We start from the raw sequence: 19,386 nt of genomic DNA on the forward strand, positions 1-19,386 counted from the left end.
CCGCCTCAAGTCTCATTTCTAATTCTGTTTTTAGATTGAAAATTTCCTCCTCTAGTTCTCGAATTGTCTTTGCCAGTTCTTCAATAATAAGCAATATAAGGTCTAGCGAGCATTTATTTAAAATGCTGTACCATTTTTCCATGAACTTTGCGTTCAAGTTGAAACGGAAAAGCATTGGTTTAATTGCTAAACGTAGTCCCCTCGGTATTCTCTTAGCTTTATGATACTGGATCAACGTTGACGCGTGCATCCTCTGGTTTAGTTGTCTTCGCGTTAAGTATTCTAATTGTTTCAACTGCTGGCTGACTGAGCCACCATGGGCATCCATATTCCGTACTTCCTCGATTAAAGAGTATATTTAATCCGCTTGATCTGCAGTGTAAGCCATAACTGTGGCCCTATTTTCTGTTATACCAGCTATATTTTCAAATTGCATCTTGATTTTTTACTTTTTTACTTGGGTGCCTCCCTGGTTATGACAAGCAGTAAATAGTGTTTTATTGGATGAGGGAGCACTCCGTTCACTCTGTAGTTTTACACTTGTCTTTGGTGCTATGGTTACTGGGTTTGTCAGTCCCTGGTAATTATAGCTTGTTTATGTTGGGTATGATGGCCCAAGTATCACTCTTGGGCATGCTCTTTGATGGCATCCGTCTCTGCAAAGACCAGGCATATTCGGCACTGGAGCAATTGTGGGACAGTGGGGCAATGGCCAGGTTCTAGGGACTTTCTATGGCCCCTCGTCGCCCCCAGTCCACCTTAGGCTCCTTCCATGGCCACCGCAGAAGTGCCCAGACAGCAATACGCACAAGCTTTCCAGCATGCTTCGCCATGGATGAGGTTCCCTTCTGCCCCATGGATTGGGTGGCCAGCGGTCGGTTAAGTCCACCAAACCCCGGCAGCCACAGTCTTCAAACCCTTCTAGTCTGCCCGTTAACCATCATGTAATGCCAGAAACCGGTCCCCGGAAGCTTGTTTCCTTTCCAGTAAAGAATTGGCTTGGTAGTTTGGTCTGCCCTGTTCCCAGGATGCACTGGGCCAGGGACAGACTAATTTGCATGTAGCCAGGTTCTGAACTGGGATGGTGCAGTGAGCTAAAAAACGGTGATGGATCAAGCCCTGATCTTTTGACTGGGTAGGAGTGTTCTGCTTAATTCAGATACTCTGTCCATCACCACCCCCCTTTTTGAATCGTTAACCATCATGGGCACCCAGTGGGCTGCAGCATTCACCATCAACTGCCCCATTTGGAAGTCCATTACATCGGACAAGTGGGTTTTGCAGATTGTACGAAAGGGCTCCTTCATCCCCTTCACAGCGATTCCTACCATGCCACCTACTTACAACAGTCTGTCGGAGGACTACCAATTTTCTTCTCCGCCAGGAAATGATTGCTCTTTTAGCCAAAGAAGGTATGAAGAGTGTGCAGACACCAGAAGTATGTCATGGTGGTTATTCCTGCTACTTTCAGGTGCCCATGAAGGATGGAGGCCACACTCCTATCCTCGACCTACACACTCTCAATTTGTTTCTCAAGTAGGAGAAATTCAATATGCTCACTCTTGCGCAGGTCTAGTCTGCCCTGTATTCAGGAGACTGGATGGTTGCGCTGGACACACTTCCACATTCCGGTCCTACCTGCCCACATGCGTTACCTGTGTTTCATGGTGGACTATGAGCACTTTCAGCTCACTGTGCTGTTTTGGCTCCACCAGCATCCCTTGGGTGTTCACCAAGGTGATGGCAGTGGTTGTAGCTCATCTGGAGAGATCAAGGGTGCCAGTTTTTCCCTTATCTTGACTACTGGCTGTTGAAGGCAGACTTGTCCCACGCTGTTGTCTCCAACCTCCAGACTACAGCGGGACACCTACAGTCGCTGGAGTTCACTATCAACGTGCCGAAGGCACACCTGACTCCCTCTCAGATGCTCCTTTTCATTGGAGATGTTCTGGACAAGGTGCCTTTTCGGGCCTACTCTCCCGGAAGGCAAGTTCAGGATATTCAGGCTATGATGCAGATGTTTCAATCTCTGTCCTGGATTTCGATGGGACTGACTCAATTCTAAGGTAAAAAATCTGCAACTAGAGGTCTCGATCAGATGAACAAGTTACTTACAATCAGTTACACTTTATCTGTTAGGGACTCGATCTAGCTGCAGATTCCTCACCCTTTCTCCCCGCTCTGCAAACAAATTTCAAGGGACAGGGTTTTTTCCTTTCAGGGCCCAAGTTTTCCACACCAGCGGTGGGTGTACTTAATGACTCTGTGCTTCAACAGGGAAAGTCACGGAAAGTATCTGACATAAGCGCACTTGTGTGGCACCGATGTCTGTATAGGCACTACAAATGTCATTTCTGGCGTGGACAACACCAGTGATGCCATGCAGAGCTGAACGGCGCCACTTACCAACATGCTGGAAGACTGGTCACAAAAGAAATTCTGGATCTAGTCTTGAGCCTGGGGATAATTCTAAGCTATAGAATCTGCAGCTAGATAGTCTCTACCAGATACGGCGTTACTCAAGGTAAGTAACTTGTTTGTTGTGCATCTTGGAGGAAATCCGAAATGGCCATTTCCAAATTAGACTTGTGTATTGATTTTTTTTTTTTTTTTTATTAAATACTTGTTCTCAACACTTTGATGAAATTCTTGTTGATTTCGGTTGCATCCTGAAGCTAGTGAATGGTGTTTAATCAACACTCTTGGCTTCAGTTTGTATTTTTTTTCTGTAGGACACACATAGTGCAATACTTCAGTCCAGATCCAGTGTAAATCATGTAAATCTGTTGCATTTTATTTTTCACAAGGATTTCCATTGTTCCTGGTGGCTTCCTCAGAAGTCTGAATCCTCTGTGGGTTGGCAGGTTTTGCTGCATAAAGCATATGTCTAAACTAAGTGAATGGTTGAATGGATGAAAACATATGCTTGATGTGTAGCTGAAGTAAATGGTAAATGAGGGTAGGTAGAATAGGCAGTGCAGGTTTGTTATTACTATTGATCCAGCTGCATCTTCCTCTTATGGACCACTGGGATGTAAGGATCTACACTGAATATACATCTAAATTATATGGACCAGACTTCATCATCCTTCTGATTTCCTCAACCACATTCCCTTTCAGCCATAACCCTTGAAACGGCTGAAGGCCATTATCAGTTTTTCTGATTGCTTCCTCAAAAGCAAAGTCGTTTGATGCCTGACGCATCAGTGCCACCTTAGAAGATTGTATCTTCCTCCAGCTGGCTGACGTCAATACTTTTAAAGATAGATTGAATGGTCCAGTGTTCCCTGGTTTCCATAACTTACTTTAAAAGACATGCCTATCTCAGACTACTAGTAGGATGCTCTATTCTGTTTTGTTGTTTTTCTTCCTTCGTCTTAACCAGACCAACCATTCCCAAAACTGTAATGCCGAGTATCATTTGGTTGGATGTATATCTAAATGAGTTATTCAGTCTTTACCTCGTGTGACAGCTATGGGTACCGAGGCCGGGACTGCCGCAGTAATCTTTACCTTCTTCCAACCGGTGAAACTGTGTACTTTATTGCATCAGTGGTGGTGCTTTACAATGTCGAAGAGCAACTACAAAGACATTACACTGGTCACAATGATGACGTCAAGTGGTAAGTCTTAAACCAGTTATACTGTTTCAGTTCTTTGGTATTTCAAATTGTGTGGCCATTTGTATATGTATATATCTATAAAATATTGGTGTGCACTGACAAAACCACAGAAATTGATCAGTTATTGTTAGCTATGCTGTCCGTAACTCTTTCCCACAGCACATCGCCTGTCTTTACACACCACAGCTGACATTTGTTATGGCATCAATGACTTTACTAGATTTTTTGTTTTCCTGTTCTGGGACCCCATCAACCAGATACTTAGTAGAGCCAAGCAATTCTCCATTTGACTATACCACCCTGACTTTTTACAGGGCACACGCTTTTCCCCCCAAGACCCATACAGTAATGGCTTCCACAAGAAATCAGGTCAGTTACTAACGGGGTCACCAGGATTCGAAAACTACATCTGTGAACTAAGGGGCAATAAACTCTAGAAGCTTACTACACCATTTCTGATAGAAAAATTTGTTTAAACTACTGAATGCACTTGAACCAAACTAAGAAGTCTGAATTAAGTTCAAATTTTCTGCCACGTTTGGTATACTTCTAGTCCACAGTTTTGCTGTGCGGAACAGCAGACATTACATTTTTATCTAAGTTTGATTTGGATACACAACCTTTTAGACAGCCTTTTAACTTGTCCACCCCTGGTTGGAACTGTCCAAACCTTGACTTACCACAGAGTACTCACTTACTGTAATAGTTTTCCAAAGTTTGATACTTTTCGCAAAGTGATAAGCTAAAAAAAATGAAAATTACAATTGAAAGTGGTTTTTAAACCGTAATTGCGCTGTATACACACACTGCGATAGATAGCGACTATATTGTTATGGTTGGGTTACAGATTCCATTGAATTGCTGTTTTTTGCTTTGCTAATAACTTGCATACAATTAAAATGCTGTATTGACAGCACGCAGAATAAACACATTTAACACCCATGCCCTTTTCAGATGTTTCATCCTGTGTGCGATGATAGACTGTGCATGTTGTGTAGGAGGCATAGTCCGATTCGCTGTACACTTAATTTGTCAGTCATTCCGGTGTTCACTGCGAAGAATGTGTTGCAGCAGAGCTGTGGTTACTTCCGGGTTCAGTGCTGTTTACAAGCACATGTTTGTTTTGCACCAGGCAAAATGAGTAGCTGAAACAGATAGCACACAGAGAAACTGAGGTAAAGTCTAATCCAGAACATTGGGTGGGGGGGGAGCAAAATATGTAAATTACTTTTAGGAAGTTCAGTAGTAAATTCTGAAACAAAGGATTATGATCCCTTTAAAGCCCATTGCTGGGATTCAAAACATGAGCCGAACTACATAATTGAGGAGGAGTGAGGTGACGTCTCCCAGAATGTGAGCCCATTTCAAGAGGTTGAGCCAAAATTTGAAGACGCGTGATGGACTAAAACCCTAATGTGCTTCTTTTAGAAAGTATTCTGTATGTTTTTCAGGGTAATTTTTTTCTCACTCGTTTAGGCTAACTGCTTTTGTGTGAAATTAGGACTGAAGTCAATTTTCAGTTATGAAAACATGAGCCTATGTTTTGTGTATAAAAAATAATGTTAAATGCACTTTTTCCATATCGTTTTCTTGGATCCTTTTTAATTTCCCGCCTACTGGCATGTTTAATATCTGCATTTTTTAAGTCCATATTTTTGATAGCAGCAAAATTGACTGGTTAACTGCCTAAACTCGTGAAATCAAATGTTCCTGATTTACATCCTTACTTGCCTCTTTGACGTACTAAGTCTAATTATGCAGATTCCTCTCTTATACCACTAGCATCACTTGGGGAGTTTCTTCAGAATCTGTCCTCTCACTCGCCGCTTCACCATGACATCCCCTCCCTATCTGGTACTCTTGATCCTCATAATGTTTGTAACTACATGAATGTGAATGACAACCAGATTAATCTCTAACTGGAATACAGACCTACATCACAGGTAGCCTATTGTTTAATGCAGGTACATTCCTGGATAAGAAATATTGCCTCTTGCAGAACAGCCCAAAGCAAGAATCTGCAAAGCCTATACCTTTGGGCCCTCTAGCGATGTGCTCGCCTACAAAAGGATGTGGGCACTTCGTTTTTTTTCCATTTACTGATCCAAGATGGAGCAGCAAATAAAAAAAAACAGCAAGTTTGAGTGAGCATTGAAGGAAATAACCTGTATGGCGGTAAAAGCAATGCAGGGGGCGAGGAAAGCACATGAGTTAGAACATGGAGGGGGTCAGAGAGAGTACATTGCATCAACCTCTTCACATGCCTCCTTAAGATTTTCATGGTCAAACTACAGTGAGTGCAAACTATACTCTGCATATCCTGCTCAACCTGAAACTCCACTTGCGCCCTGTCCAAAAGATATCACAGTAGGTAACATTTTGCTTAGTTCAGGAAACTCTCTATGGCCTGCATCTTCATACCTCAGTGACCTTCGTCCAGAATAGTCTCCTAGGTGACTTAGAGAAGGCAACCTCAAATGTACTATCTGTACAAACTCAAAGGCTTCGTGGAAGAACCTTGCATTTGCAAAGTTGGCTTCTTATGAACCTCTTACCTCTCTCCTTTAGTCAAATTCATCAAAGTTATGAATGTTAACCTGTTCTGGTCTGCCTGTTGACTGTTACCTGGTGGAACCTAAACATTAAGCCTTCTCCATTGTTTCCTGTCGTCGACACATCACTGCCTTTAATTGGTCAACGACCCAAGACTGTTGTGTTTCTGGGTACATTTAAAGACTTTTACATCTAACTGACAGATGCACAATTTCATCGCCTGCTTTGGATTCAACATTTATGGCTGGTTAATGCCTCTGACCCTTGGACTACGTGTGTCGATTACCTCCAGACAAATAGAACGTTTTTATTTGCTCACATGGGTTGTATCTTAACCCTTTCCTGTTCGCGGTATACATTTATTACAAAAGCAATAACTACAATATTTGATAAGCAACATAGGCATCTTTCCTTTGTAACTGGCTGATCCTGCAGCTACTTACTGTGTCATTACATATTCTTAGCATACGGTACATGCATGAAGATCTGTTACTTAAAATGAGTTTTCTGGAGTACCATATCAATTCATTTACTCTAAGATTTATTTTACAATTACCAAAAATGACTAAAACCTTTTGGTGCACTCTGAGCATCTTTACACAGATACTTCATTATGCACATGGATCCTTAAAGCCACTGGTGTTTCGAGATTGACACCTGTGGGCCTGTGACTTCTGGCCTTAAGCCTAACTTGTCTATTTCCTGACATATGAATATGTATTAGGTTAGCACATTTTTTTAATATCTACTTTCACAATTTTTACTTCTCTTTACTTTCGGTTTCCTCATAGTAGACGCTAATGTATATGGTACAGTTGAGAAAAAGTTGCTGTTTCTTGTGAGATCATAGCACTCGTATGTTTTAGGGTTTTTGTAAAACATAATGTCTTTAGCACCTCTAAGCAATTTCAGGTGGAAAAGACTTATCCACAATTTAATTGGGTGTAGCCTGAGCTGGTGAGTGAATTTCGTAGAGTCAAGTGAGGATGAAAAGCCATTATGTCCTTGGGTTTGAGGTGCATTTTATCAGGTCAGTTTAAGCCTTCCAGATCCCGCGAGCTCCTTGTATATGGTGCCTGTGGGCCCAAAGTCCTAGCGCTGAGGATATTTGGGGTGCGGTGGAGGCCGCCATTTGTAATTTCGATGCTTGCCCAAAGGATCCAGGTGCGCCACGAGACCATTCCCCATCTGTAGGAAATCTTCAGGTATTACATTTGAGGGAATATTATATCAAAGAAGAGGTTCTTATACAGGAAGAGATCAGGCCTAAAATATTATGTTCCGAGCTGGGCAATGGCCAGTAATCCTAGAGGTTAGTGGAGGGCTGGCATGTCTGCTCGCCACAATATTTGAAACTAAGATTAATTAATATACGCTTTTCTTTTAAATATTTAAAGGAATTAACCTGTCACATAAATACTCGTTTCTACTTTCTGGACCTCTGTTTGGATCAAAGTAATGCTTTCTTTTTAAAGTTAGTTTTTTTCTGAAGTTGTTGATTTCTACTGAGTGGAACTTTGATAGTCCGTGCGTTTGCTTTTCTTGGAGCTTGTTCCTTGGGTTGGATATTTGGAAAAGGCGTTACTCCCAGTTCTACCTATAACTGAAGGTGTATTGAAGAGAATTTCTCAAATATATCGTGCTGGTTCAGGTCTATTTGTCACGGATGACAACGCGCAAGTGAAGGTCAGACTATCACTTGGAGTCATCCTAACATTGTACATTTTGAACAAGGACCTGGACATTATTTTGTCAAACGTGTTTGAAATATGAAGTTTGCTTGTCTCTCATAAAATGCCCAATTTGAAGTTATGGCAGAAGTTTGAGGCGACTGAAGAACCGCTCCGAGCTTGTGGCTTCCTGTTGAGTCTTACAATAGCCCAGGTTGGCAAATAATACGTCTTTCTCTAGGGTGAGTATGAAGCATTCTTTAACATGGGGTACCAGTAGTAGAAGATGCTGGCCCTTCGTTAATGGTTTAAAATTCAAACTGAAAAGTTTCTGAAAAGTGCTACGTCTTCACATAGGGTCTATCACCTTAGTTCAATAGCTCCTGCTTTCTGCGCTCTTATTTTTTTCCATCACCCCAGCATTTGTTCTCAAATTATTTTTCAAATGTTTAACCCGTTGTATGGAACGGTGCGAAATCGGTAAGTTAAAAGGATGAAATGTCTCAAAGTAAAGCCAAAACAATAGTTTCACCCAGCATGCTCTAGACACTGACAGGTTAATTAGCTTTGTATTTGGCCAGGTTGGTTCCTTGGTGATATCAAGAAGCCATTTGCATAAACCGACACTTGTTTGCACTGTACACTCACAGACGTCTTCCTGTTTTGCATCCCAGCCATCTAGAGTGTAAACCGCCCCCAGTTCCTTTCGTAGCAATAAACAAAGGACTATCTCATGCACTTTTTAGATCATTTAAAAAATTTCCATACCAACAAATGTTTTATTGTTCGGCGGATGATATCGAACCTGTGTCCTAGTGATAAGTGTGCAGTTGGGTCATGTGAAGAGATGCCACTGCGCCCTAATCTAATTTCCGCTTGGTTTTGTAGCGGGTACATTTCATGATAAGGTGTACGAAGTATTGCATCCATACAATGACTGACAAATGTTTTTTTTCCCCAGCCTCGCTGTCCATCCCGATAGGATCACCATAGCAACAGGTCAAGTTGCAGGTACATCTAAGGATGGAAAGGTGAGCATCCTCTTTGCAGTGTAGCTGGAGAGTACGTTTCGCACACACTCGCTCATATTCATCTTAAAATGGTTTATTCTGATGATGTTGGAATGTGACCCTTGCACTGTAGTGATAAATGTGTCCATCTGTGTGTTATTTGTACACTTCCACGAATTGGCATTTATTTTCACCGGCATGACCTGACCAGAGTTGTGCATGCAGCAGTTCTCACAGTTTGCTTTAACAATTTGCTTGCCTGATCGTAAGTTGACTTTGTGGATTTGGTTAGAAATACCCATATGGTAAAACTCCATACGTGTTCTTTTAAAGACTACCAAACACAGTCGCCAGATAACATTTCTGACTGTCAGGAATTGTATCCAATGGCATGTAGCTGATATGCAATAACTATAGCCCCTCTTTCATTACTTAAGCAATTGAAAATAACTCCGTGGCGGAGGAGCATCGCCCCACTACTCTTCAGCAGTTAAAAAATAAAAAATAAAATGATAAAGTAATATAATTTCATTTTGGCATCCTGCTGCGGCAGCTTTGCGTGAGGGGGCGGGGTGCGGCTGCAGAGCAGGGGAGGAGTGGTTTGCCCACTCCTAAGTGCGCAATGGATGTTTGGTTGACCCTCTCGGGCTTCCCAAAACAGTCATGCACACTTCCCTGTTCTCCATGCAGGCTGCATTAGACATCTACTGTAGTAAATCCCACACAAGAGATGGAGTGTGCATTGCAAGTCGTGGTGTTGCAGCTTCTGACTGCCACAAACATTTATGTTTGTGGGCATTCCTATAGTCCTCTGCAACCTTTTTCCATCCTGGAAATGGTCGGGTAGGAAATGTAAAAAGGAAGGTATTAGACTAGTATCTGGAGTGTAGAAGAAGGTGCTCCCCAAAGGGGTAAAATGTTGTCCCTGTGAATGGAAAAAAAGAATAGGTTCTTGCGCAGAAGACTCCATTCGCCTCTGCGTAGTTCACCACTACATAGACCTCCACAAAAAGGGAACTGGAAGCACTGGGAATAGTTCCATAACATCTCTAAAAGTATACTTGGAATACTGGGCGTGGCTCAGCTTTCAAGGTGTGCGTCTAGTATTGGTTATAAATCCCAAAAAAAGTAAAAATATATTAAGATGGAGGTGCCAATCTCTGTCCATACTTTTAGATGTTTGCTTGTGAATTGGGCCCATAGTTTCCATGTTGAACGAGTGGCTTGTGCTGCCACAGCACCAGAGAAGGGACCCCACATGTAGTTTGTGACCCAGAACCCAAAAAACATCTATCAGGCGTGCACATGTTGGTGCATAAAACATGTTACCTGCAGGCATAAGTGATTCGGAGTCTTTGGACACATTTAAAGATGGCGAAGAGGCTGGAGCTCTCTTTTGGGAGAGCCCTGATTTGAAAATGTAACCATGCAGACTGTCCACACACTTTTAGTTATCTGTGGAACTGACAACACTCACTTGAGCTGCACTCGGTTGGCTGGGTTTGATAGGGCCTGTGTAGTCTGGAGTAGCGAAGTTGTCCCACTTCCACTGAAACCGGCATGAGTCTAGAATTGTTTCTCGGCTGCACTCTGATGCTGCTGATCGGTTTGCAGCTGGTGGCTGGTCCCCTCCCAAGTTGATGGTGACAGGGCCGTCTTAACAGCATTATAAGTCCCCGACAAAGCAGTGCACTGGGCCCTGCCTACACAACCCCTCGCAGAAATAAAAATGTTTAACAGAAAATTAGTGTTAAATTCTGGTCTGCATGGGGCCGCTATGCTCAAGGGGACTCTGGGCAACTGCCCTGCGTGCCCAAGCGTTAAGACCGCATTGGATGGTGGCAGCACCTGCAATAGATTGGCGCCGCTCTCCCAGCACAGATCAGTGTGTGAGACTCTGGAGCCCACCACAGGAGGTTTGTGGCCTGCCGATCCCCAGGAGATTGATGGTTGGTGTGAGAGACCCGGAGTGGTCCTCCTCCTGCACACAGGATCAGGGTAGACAACCGCAGCACCGGGACAGGAAATGTTGGTGATGGTCAAATACCGAATCAAGCCCTGTATGGACCGGGACGGAGAGGGGGGGGGGGGCACCAGGGGCTCAACCAATACTTGACCTGGTGGATTGCCTCTGCAAGGGTAGGCGTAACAAGGAGCCACATACATCCTAGTGTATGGCTCCTAAGTAGGCGCAATACAAAATTAGCATTAAGTTAATCTTTAAAATCGCTCATACGTGTACTATTATAATCTAGACAAGTAATTTGTTTTGCGAAACCTCTTTTCAACTAATGTTGCTAAACTGTTTTTATACAATGAGTCCTATGAACCTCTTTATTTTTTTATTTATTTAACTTCTTGTAAGCAGTAGTAATTCTTATGCATATCACTCCGGTGCAGATCTGGGTATTATTTGAGTTATGTAAAACTGCAACAAAAAAAATCATGCTTGGAGAAGGAATGTACTACTGTAGATCATCCACCAGCAAGAGTTTCCACAGTCCAAATAAAAGGATTAGGGATGAGAATTTAGGGGTCCCAATAAAGAATATGGGGTGGCCATTATGAATGCAGTAAACTCTCGCCATATAGGAATTTCACAGGTTTCACTAAAGTAGTTTCCACATCCAATTTGCATTGTTTGCTGTAGTGCTAAAATGCTGGAGAAAGTGTGTGTAGTTAAAGAAGTTTCATAGAGGAAGTGATGTTTCCACGTGTAAAAATATTTTGTGCGAATCCACAGTTCCACTACACTTAATCCTGAAGATTACCTCGACTCTTAATTACCTGGAGGAGAAATTTCAGTGCGTTGAGATAATGCCTGGAAATCTATGCCATGTGAATGCCTCAAGAATGCAACCGTTATGCTAATTAGACCCAGAAACATTCACACATACATTTGTGCATTAGGCACATCGTCATTACACTACATGACCAACCAAACCATGGTTTTGTGTCTTGATAAGATACACTGACATGTTGGATCTTTGCCACACAATTGCTAGCGATATCTGTGTCAAGGAAATCCTCAGAGAAAATGCAGGAGGTGTTAATATGGAATCACAAAACCAAAGAAAAATACATTGAACAAAACAATTGTTCAAAGTTGCATGAAGCAGGGAGGGCTCTACTAAAGATACTTAAAAAAACGTGTAAGTACAATTGGGTCAGGTGTTATAGCAAAACGATCCGAATTAATTGAGCTGGAAATGGATGAAAGTAAAGACCAAGTAAACAGCCCATTAATCTAAAATGTCCACTTGCCGGAGCAGTGCATTGAATGTTCAGTGAAGGGAAAGCGGTCAGTCAAAAGGATGCTGGCACCAATCAAATGCGTTCATGTTATTGACGCTGCTCCTGTGTTGTAAATTCGTTTTAGAGTATTTTGGTGGTTAAGGGAGAGGTTCTCAGTGCTTCGCCATCTTGGCAAATTGCTTGGAGCACCCACCCGAGAACTGCATAGGTTACCTGCGATCAGCACTTCATCCGTGTTCAATGCATTGAAGCTACCAGGGAACACCTCTGCTTGAATTGCCAGCTCATTACATCCAGCATTTTTTCTGAACAGCAGGGTTCAAGTGATGGGGCTGAACGCTCATCCACAATCCGCCTTTCAGCAGCATGCCGGAGGGTTTTTACAAGAAATGTCTTAAGTGCCAGCGGACCGATGGAGGGTTAATAAAACAAAATAAGCTAGAACTCCAAAATAATATATTGAAATTCTCCCCAACCCCACTCTTACATGTACTCTATATTGATGCATTTCCTGCAGGTTGCACAAAAATTCTGCCAGAGTGCTTTTTGCGTTAAAATCCAAAATGGTGCAGCAGAACTTTCAAGGTATATTAAAGTTACTTTTTATGTGGGAGACACGAGTCACGAGACATGAGGACTGAGCTCCATGTTGTTCATTACTGAGGTGCGCTTAACCGCACTGCTTTCTTGGTAAATCTTTGAGCTGATTTGATACGGAGTTGCGGTTTTTCTGCGAAGACGGACATTATAGGACCTACTGCCCCCTTGTGGACTATCATGGTACTGAGTGCATTTCTCGGCTATGTCGGTTTAGTTAATACATTAGCACAGTGGTTCCCAAACTTTTGACTCCTGAGGACCCCCATTGAGTCACCACTGGAAGGCGGGGTACCCCCAAGCAATTTGTAGGATTTAAATTTCAAACATTAAAACAGTAATTCAGAAAAAAATTAACCCACTTGTGGACACAAAACAAACACTTGAATAACTAATGATTTTAGGGGCATATTTACAAGCCCCTATCACCCTGGGAACATCACTTTTTGAGACGTTCCCGTGGCAATGGGGACTTTGCCTTATTTACAAGGCAGCGTTAAGCCACTTAACATGGCTTAATGGTGCCTTGTAAATGACCCCCTTTCACCCAATTCTTTGCGTGAAAGGGGTGGGCAGTGGGTGTTACGGTGGGCGTTTCCCCTGCAACACCCATTGATTTTGACGGTGCCCCCTATTTACAAGGGCAGCGTAAATGGGAAGCAGCGCCACAATTAAGACCAGGGAAAACCTGGTCTTAACTTGGCGAAACAAGAAGAAATGCTTCATTTCTCCTCCTTTATGCAAAACGTCTTGGATTGTTTATGTTCAGGAAGGTGACCCTTCCTGCACATTACAATCTTGAAAAAAATGAAATTTTGTAACTTCCATGTGTGCTGCATTAAGCAGCACACATAGAAGTGACAACACAACATTTCGAGATTATTTATGTGCAGGAAGGGGGACCTTCCTGTACATGAACAATCTTACCCATGTAAGTGTAGCGCCAGCACAGGGCTGTACCATATTCTTGTAAATATGGTACAGCCCTGCGTTTCTCAAGTGGCGGAGTGTTATTCCAAGGAGGCTAGCGACACTCTGCCACCTCTGTTGTATTTTATATTGAAAGAATTTGCAAGAAAACGAAAAAAGTTAATGGGAAGGTTGGTGCTGCACCTCTGTGACTAACTTTTCAATGGTTGGTTTTATTTCGCAGTGCAAGGCTCCTACTCCTGCCAGGGCCAGAATGGAAACCCAAAGCAGCCCAGGCAAATGATTTCAGACCAGTCCCCATAGGGTGCACACCAAGTGCAGTGAGTGAGCCTGACCACTACAAAGGGGGCTTTGGGAGGCTCTCCCCTTAAGAAATTCAGGAAACAATGGTGCATTCTACAACACATTTATCATTATTTATTGAATTGTATTAGCTTTTAAAGAATAGTAAATGAAGACCTGACTATGCACAAGAATACGACAATCTGGGGGTTCATCAATGATTACCCCACTATCACCCTCCAACAGTGCCTCTCATTGCTCCATAGCCCCTCTGTCACATGTATTTCATATCGAATCTCTCATAGTAGGATGTCGGAGCAGTTTACATCACACACCTATAGAGACAGTGAATCATATGTGTCAATCAGTATCTAGGCAAAGGGGACTTCAAGGTGAAGAATTCACATGTTATTCATACTGGTAGACATTTTTAAAGAGTGCTGGTCTGGAGAAGCACAAACTCATAATTCAGAACATAACACAGTGGTTAGCATTGACTTTAACAATACAAATGTATTTCCACCCAAATAAACCTTTTTAGCAGCATCAGGATAATGAAAGACTGAGAAAAAAACATATGTCACTAACTTGTACCTTGCAGTTTGTAAGCAGCTGTTTAATGACAGTTTATAGGTCACTGTGCTAGATTATGATTGTAACTTATGAACTGCACTGTAACAAAAGAATCTCCCTGACAAAAGTAGTAACTAACTGATCCATGCATATAAAATACTATTTTTTAAAATGCATGGTACACGTTCTTTGCAGTAGGCATATAACCCTCTGTGCTACATTAGTTAAGTCAAAGCTGCCACTGGACAAAAACTCTGTCTCTTGAGCAGGGACATTAATCACTGTTGTTATCTTGACACTTTTATGTTTTTTGAAAACTGCTAATTAAACAGGATACTTTGCAGTGCTTTTACAACTGCTGCCTGCAGACCCCCTGGGAATGTGTCAGGGACCCCTGGGGGTCCGCGGACCACAGTTTGGGAAACACTGCATTAGCACATTAGTTAATTTGGCTTCTGTGGACCCAAATCATTATTGAAATCCGGGATCGCCATTGAGTCATTACTGGATGACGGGGATCCCGGCCTAAGCATTTTCTACGATTTGAACCGCAAAAATAGACTAAAGATACAAAAACAAACATTCATTATATAAATACACAAATGATGAAATATTCACAAACATAAACAAATACTTAAGATTTCAATGGGAAGGTTGGCGCTTATCTAAATTCAATTGAGGCCACTCCTCTATAATGTATCTTGTTTGATGCACTTACAATGCTCCCACGAATCAGTCTGAGGATAATTGTAGAAACTAAAATGGGGGGCACTACCAACCAGAATATAAGATCCTTAAGTATTGCCCGGCGATGTCGCCTCTTGAACCCACAAAGAAGTTAAACTATTGAAGAGGCAGGTGCTGGAGACTGGAAGGCAGGAAACAAGGTTTTTATTCTCTCCGGAGGAGAACACAACGAAACGGACAGAAGGTATCGTTCTGAGGTGCTCTAACTGCATCCCTGAGGCCTGGCCTCTTATACACACGTTTATCTGTTTATTGCATGTAACACATTTTCGTCGATACTTTGATGTACGGAAAGACATCCTTAGAATCCCCCCCTTCCCAGCCCGTTCCCACGCAAGATTACAGTGGAAGTCCCCGCCCCGTTCACAACAGGTGATGATCATCGCGCAGCTGGATATTCCGCCGATCCACGGAGTGTGTGGGTTTCGATCGGATCTCGTGGGATGGGGGGGGGGGGCTTTGATCATCTCGGGGGTCCTTTGAGGAGGGAAGCTTTCTATTGTACGGGGAGGGGCAAGGGATTGGTATCGGCAGAGCTGGGTGTCGGCCTGGGAACGGGGAAGACAAACGGGCACACGGGGAAATGGGGTTTGCATCAAAGGGCCGGGGATCATAAATGGGAAGAGGGGAGGTGTCGCGCTGGGAACAGGACGAGGGTCTGGGGCAGAGCAGCGCTGAAGAGGGGTTTTATGATTCGCGGCAGGTGCAAGCAGGGGGGTTGTCAGTATGCGGGGGATGCCGGCGAAGTTAGGAGTGGGAGAGAGGCGCGCTGGCTCTCGGCGGGAGCAGGGAAGCCATGGTGTTCAAAATGGCGGCTGTTTTACGCGCACAAAAAGGTTAAGGAGAGCAAGAGGGCGCCGATAATGTTGACGGTCTCAGTCCAACTTTCAACAGTCCTCCCTTTTCAACATATCTAGCCAACTTGCTTACTCAATGTCAATTTTCATCAAATTCCTAACTTCGGTATCATACAATGCTCTCATATGTTCGCTTCCAATGTCCACAGTTTTGGGAAAAATACAATTCGCACATAAAGAACACATAGGTGGCAAACATTGAATTCCTAAGCATAGGCCACATATTACAACTACGGGAATCAGGATAATGGTGAGCAGTCTCCAGCCCCAGCTCTTGACGGTGTCCCAGAACCAACCACCAAGCGACCATTCTTCTTGCTCTTGGTGGACTTCCGAAGAGAGTCTGTGAAGATGTTCGATGGCTTTGTACACTGAGGGTGAGTTGTCCGGTATGTATGTACAACAGCTGGACCCAATAATGCGGCATGCTCCTCCTCGGTCCGCCAGAACCACATCTAGAACGAGGCGGTTCTGAAGAGCCACCAAACGGACCGCTTGGAGTTCGGCAGTGTTGTTGGCAAAGATGCCCGCTGTGATGTTCATGGTTGTCTCGACTGCCTGAGTCAAATGTCGGATGGCACGGCTGTTTGCCATCGGGCCCCAGAGGGGGACGAGTCCTTTCATAGCATCGAGGAACTGCGCCCCTGTTGAGTCGGCTTGCTCAACGTCTTTGGCTCGTTTTTGCCTGTGGTGATTCGCTGGGGCCACATAAGTTGGAGGAAGGACGAAGGAGATGTAGCAAGTGCCCCCCCAGCCTTTGGGGAGCCAGGTGTAGGCCTTCGTGCCGCAGATGAAATACATGTTTGGGGATGACACAAAGGAAGGTGGATCCGTGGAATCCAGAGTTCTGGTAAAGCGGCAAGCGCTGCGACCCACCAGCTGTGTCCCAAGTCCTTCTACACACATGTGGCCTGTGACGTTGATGACCGTCAGGGCCACAGTCAGAGTGGCAGCCGTTCGTTTCCGCAGATAGGAGAAGGTGGGTCTGGTTGGATTGTTGAACACCTGCATTTCGATTCGTTCTTTAGCCGGGATGTCCATTTGGATCGAGTCGCTGGGGGTCAGCGGGCAGAAGTGTGTCTTTGTCTTGTTTCGCCCGGCCCCATGAGAAGAATGTGCTGCAGTTCTGCTGGAGGTGGCATTGCCCGTATAGCTCTCTTGCAGGAGGATCAGCCAGGCAAGGCAGGAGCCGTGGACAGAGAAGGGTGAAGGGATGAATGGTATTGAGTGTCCAGTGGCATGGGGTAGCAACCCACAGATCCAGCAGTTGGTGGTATTGGTGGCAAGATTGTGCTGGTGAAGTAGCTGCACGAAAGAGTTGTTCCAAAACTCCCTTCGCCTCTCTCTTAGTTGAGGAGAGAGCGAAATTAGATAATGTTCCTTCATGGTGGTAGGCTGAGCAGTGGTTAGGAAGGTTTCGTGAGCAGGTGCGTGTTCTTCCATAATCCAGAGCGTAGTCATGAGGAGAAAACAGAGGAGGATTACGATGAAGAGTGCAATTGTCTTTGAGCTATGGAGTCTGTCTATTCTCGGATTTCTGTAGTGGGTATTTCCTGCTGTCTCCGTCGGCTTCTTATTTGGCGCTTCCATCATCTTCTTATCTGGCGCTTCCATCATCTTCGTCTTCAAGGTGCTCGGTAGTGGGCAGGACCACAGACTTAGTTTTAGCTTCTCTCCAGGTAACCCTTGGTAGTTTGGGTCACCGTTCTGAGATCCTTTAACCTCGTCCGTGGCCTACTTAGCCGAAGCTCCCTCCTTTCGACGCAGGAAATACCCTTCTCGAGATGGCACAGTGGGGTCAGGATGTTTTGAAAGTTCAAGTGTCTCAGTGTCAGGGTAGCAGTTCAACGATGGTCGGTCCTGGTTCAGGAGCTCTTCTTGGGTGTTGACGGTGTCTGTCGTGGCCAGGGCTGGAGAGACCCTTTTGCAGTGATGAGCGTGCAGCCAGTGTTTCTTCCCCTCCACTCGAAGTGCGGTCCGAGTGGTGATCAGCACTTGCCAGGGGCCCGTCCACCGGGGTTCCAAACTCTTTGATCGCTGAAAATTTCGGATCAGCACGAAGTCCCCCGGCTGGATGGCGTGACCCGGACCCCTGGAAGCATCGGGGATGGCCTGCTGCACCTGCTGATGAAGGACAGACAAAGTTTCAGTCAATTTGTACAGATAATCAGACATTAGGACATCCGGAACGTCATGAATGGAAGTTGGTTTCGGGGCAGACCAGACGCTCATGGGTCGACCGAAGACAACTTCATAAGGGGTCAAGTGATGTCGGGTGGGGGTAGAGCGCATCGATAGCAATGCCAATGGGAGGGCGTCTGGCCATTTCAGGCCCGTCGTAGCCACTATTTTGGCCAGTTTAAGCTTTAGTGTGGCATTGTGTCGTTCGACAAGCCCAGCAGATTGAGGGTGGAAGACTGCGTGGAATTTCTGTTTAATACCCAGCCCATTTAGGATGAGCTGGATAACTTTGGCTATAAAGTGGGGGCCATTATCACTCCATAAAACACGACAGAGGCCATAGCGGGGGAAAAATTCCTTTAACAGAACCTTTGCAGTGGCCATAGCGGTGTTGTCACGGGTTGGATATGCTTCCACCCACTTGCTAAATGCGCACACCACGACGAGTACATATTTCAGGCCTTGGCATCTGTCTAGCTGGATGTAGTCCATCTGCAGGACTTCAAATGGGTGGTTTGGGACCCCAAATCCCCCCCGGGGTACTACAGTTCCTTTCCCGGGGTTGTGTTGTAGGCATATTAAGCATTGTTGGACCAGGCGTTTGGCGGAATCTGGGATCTTGTCATTGTGCCAAACCCTGGAGACAAGTTCGATCATGGGGGCTGATCCTATGTGGGCAGGGGAGTGTGCCATGGTTAATATGGGAATCAAGTATGAATCAGGTAGCAACCATTTGTTCGTGTCTTTTGTCCGCCAGCAGCCTTCATCGTCTTTCAATCCCACCCGGGTCCATTCGGTCAATTCGTGTTGTGTGCTAGTCGTTTGTATGTCTCTAATTGTGTCCTTGGCGTCAGTCCAGTTTTCTGCTTGTGACCTGGTCACGTACATATGTGTTGTTGTTCTATTTTCAGCTGTCGTTCGGGCGGTGATGTCGGCTAGTGCATTTCCCTGTCCAATAATGTCTGTCACTTTCTTGTGTGCCTGGCATTTGATAACGGCAAGTTTGTTGGGGAGGAGGACCGCTTCAATTAAGGCGGAGACTAGATCCCCGTGCAAAATGGGTGTGCCGTGTGAGGTCAAGAATCCTCTCTCCCTCCAGAGGAGCCCA

The 19,386-nt window shown here is 44.4% G+C and overlaps 1 protein-coding gene across 9 annotated transcripts in view; it reads left to right on the plus strand.

The window, feature by feature from the left end:
- The window catches only part of EML1 (EMAP like 1), an 883,632-nt gene that overhangs the window by 708,896 nt on the left and 155,350 nt on the right, over positions 1 to 19,386 (plus strand). For all 9 annotated transcript variants that reach the window (XM_078660158.1, XM_078660161.1, XM_078660155.1 and 6 more), the window contains 2 exons: positions 3,474 to 3,623; positions 8,808 to 8,877. In XM_078660158.1, the coding sequence (XP_078516284.1) occupies positions 3,474 to 3,623; positions 8,808 to 8,877 (220 nt within the window). The remainder of the gene's footprint in view (positions 1 to 3,473; positions 3,624 to 8,807; positions 8,878 to 19,386) is intronic.

The sequence above is a fragment of the Lissotriton helveticus genome, chromosome 9, assembly GCF_964261635.1.
Source record: "Lissotriton helveticus chromosome 9, aLisHel1.1, whole genome shotgun sequence".
Lineage (NCBI taxonomy): Eukaryota > Metazoa > Chordata > Amphibia > Caudata > Salamandridae > Lissotriton > Lissotriton helveticus.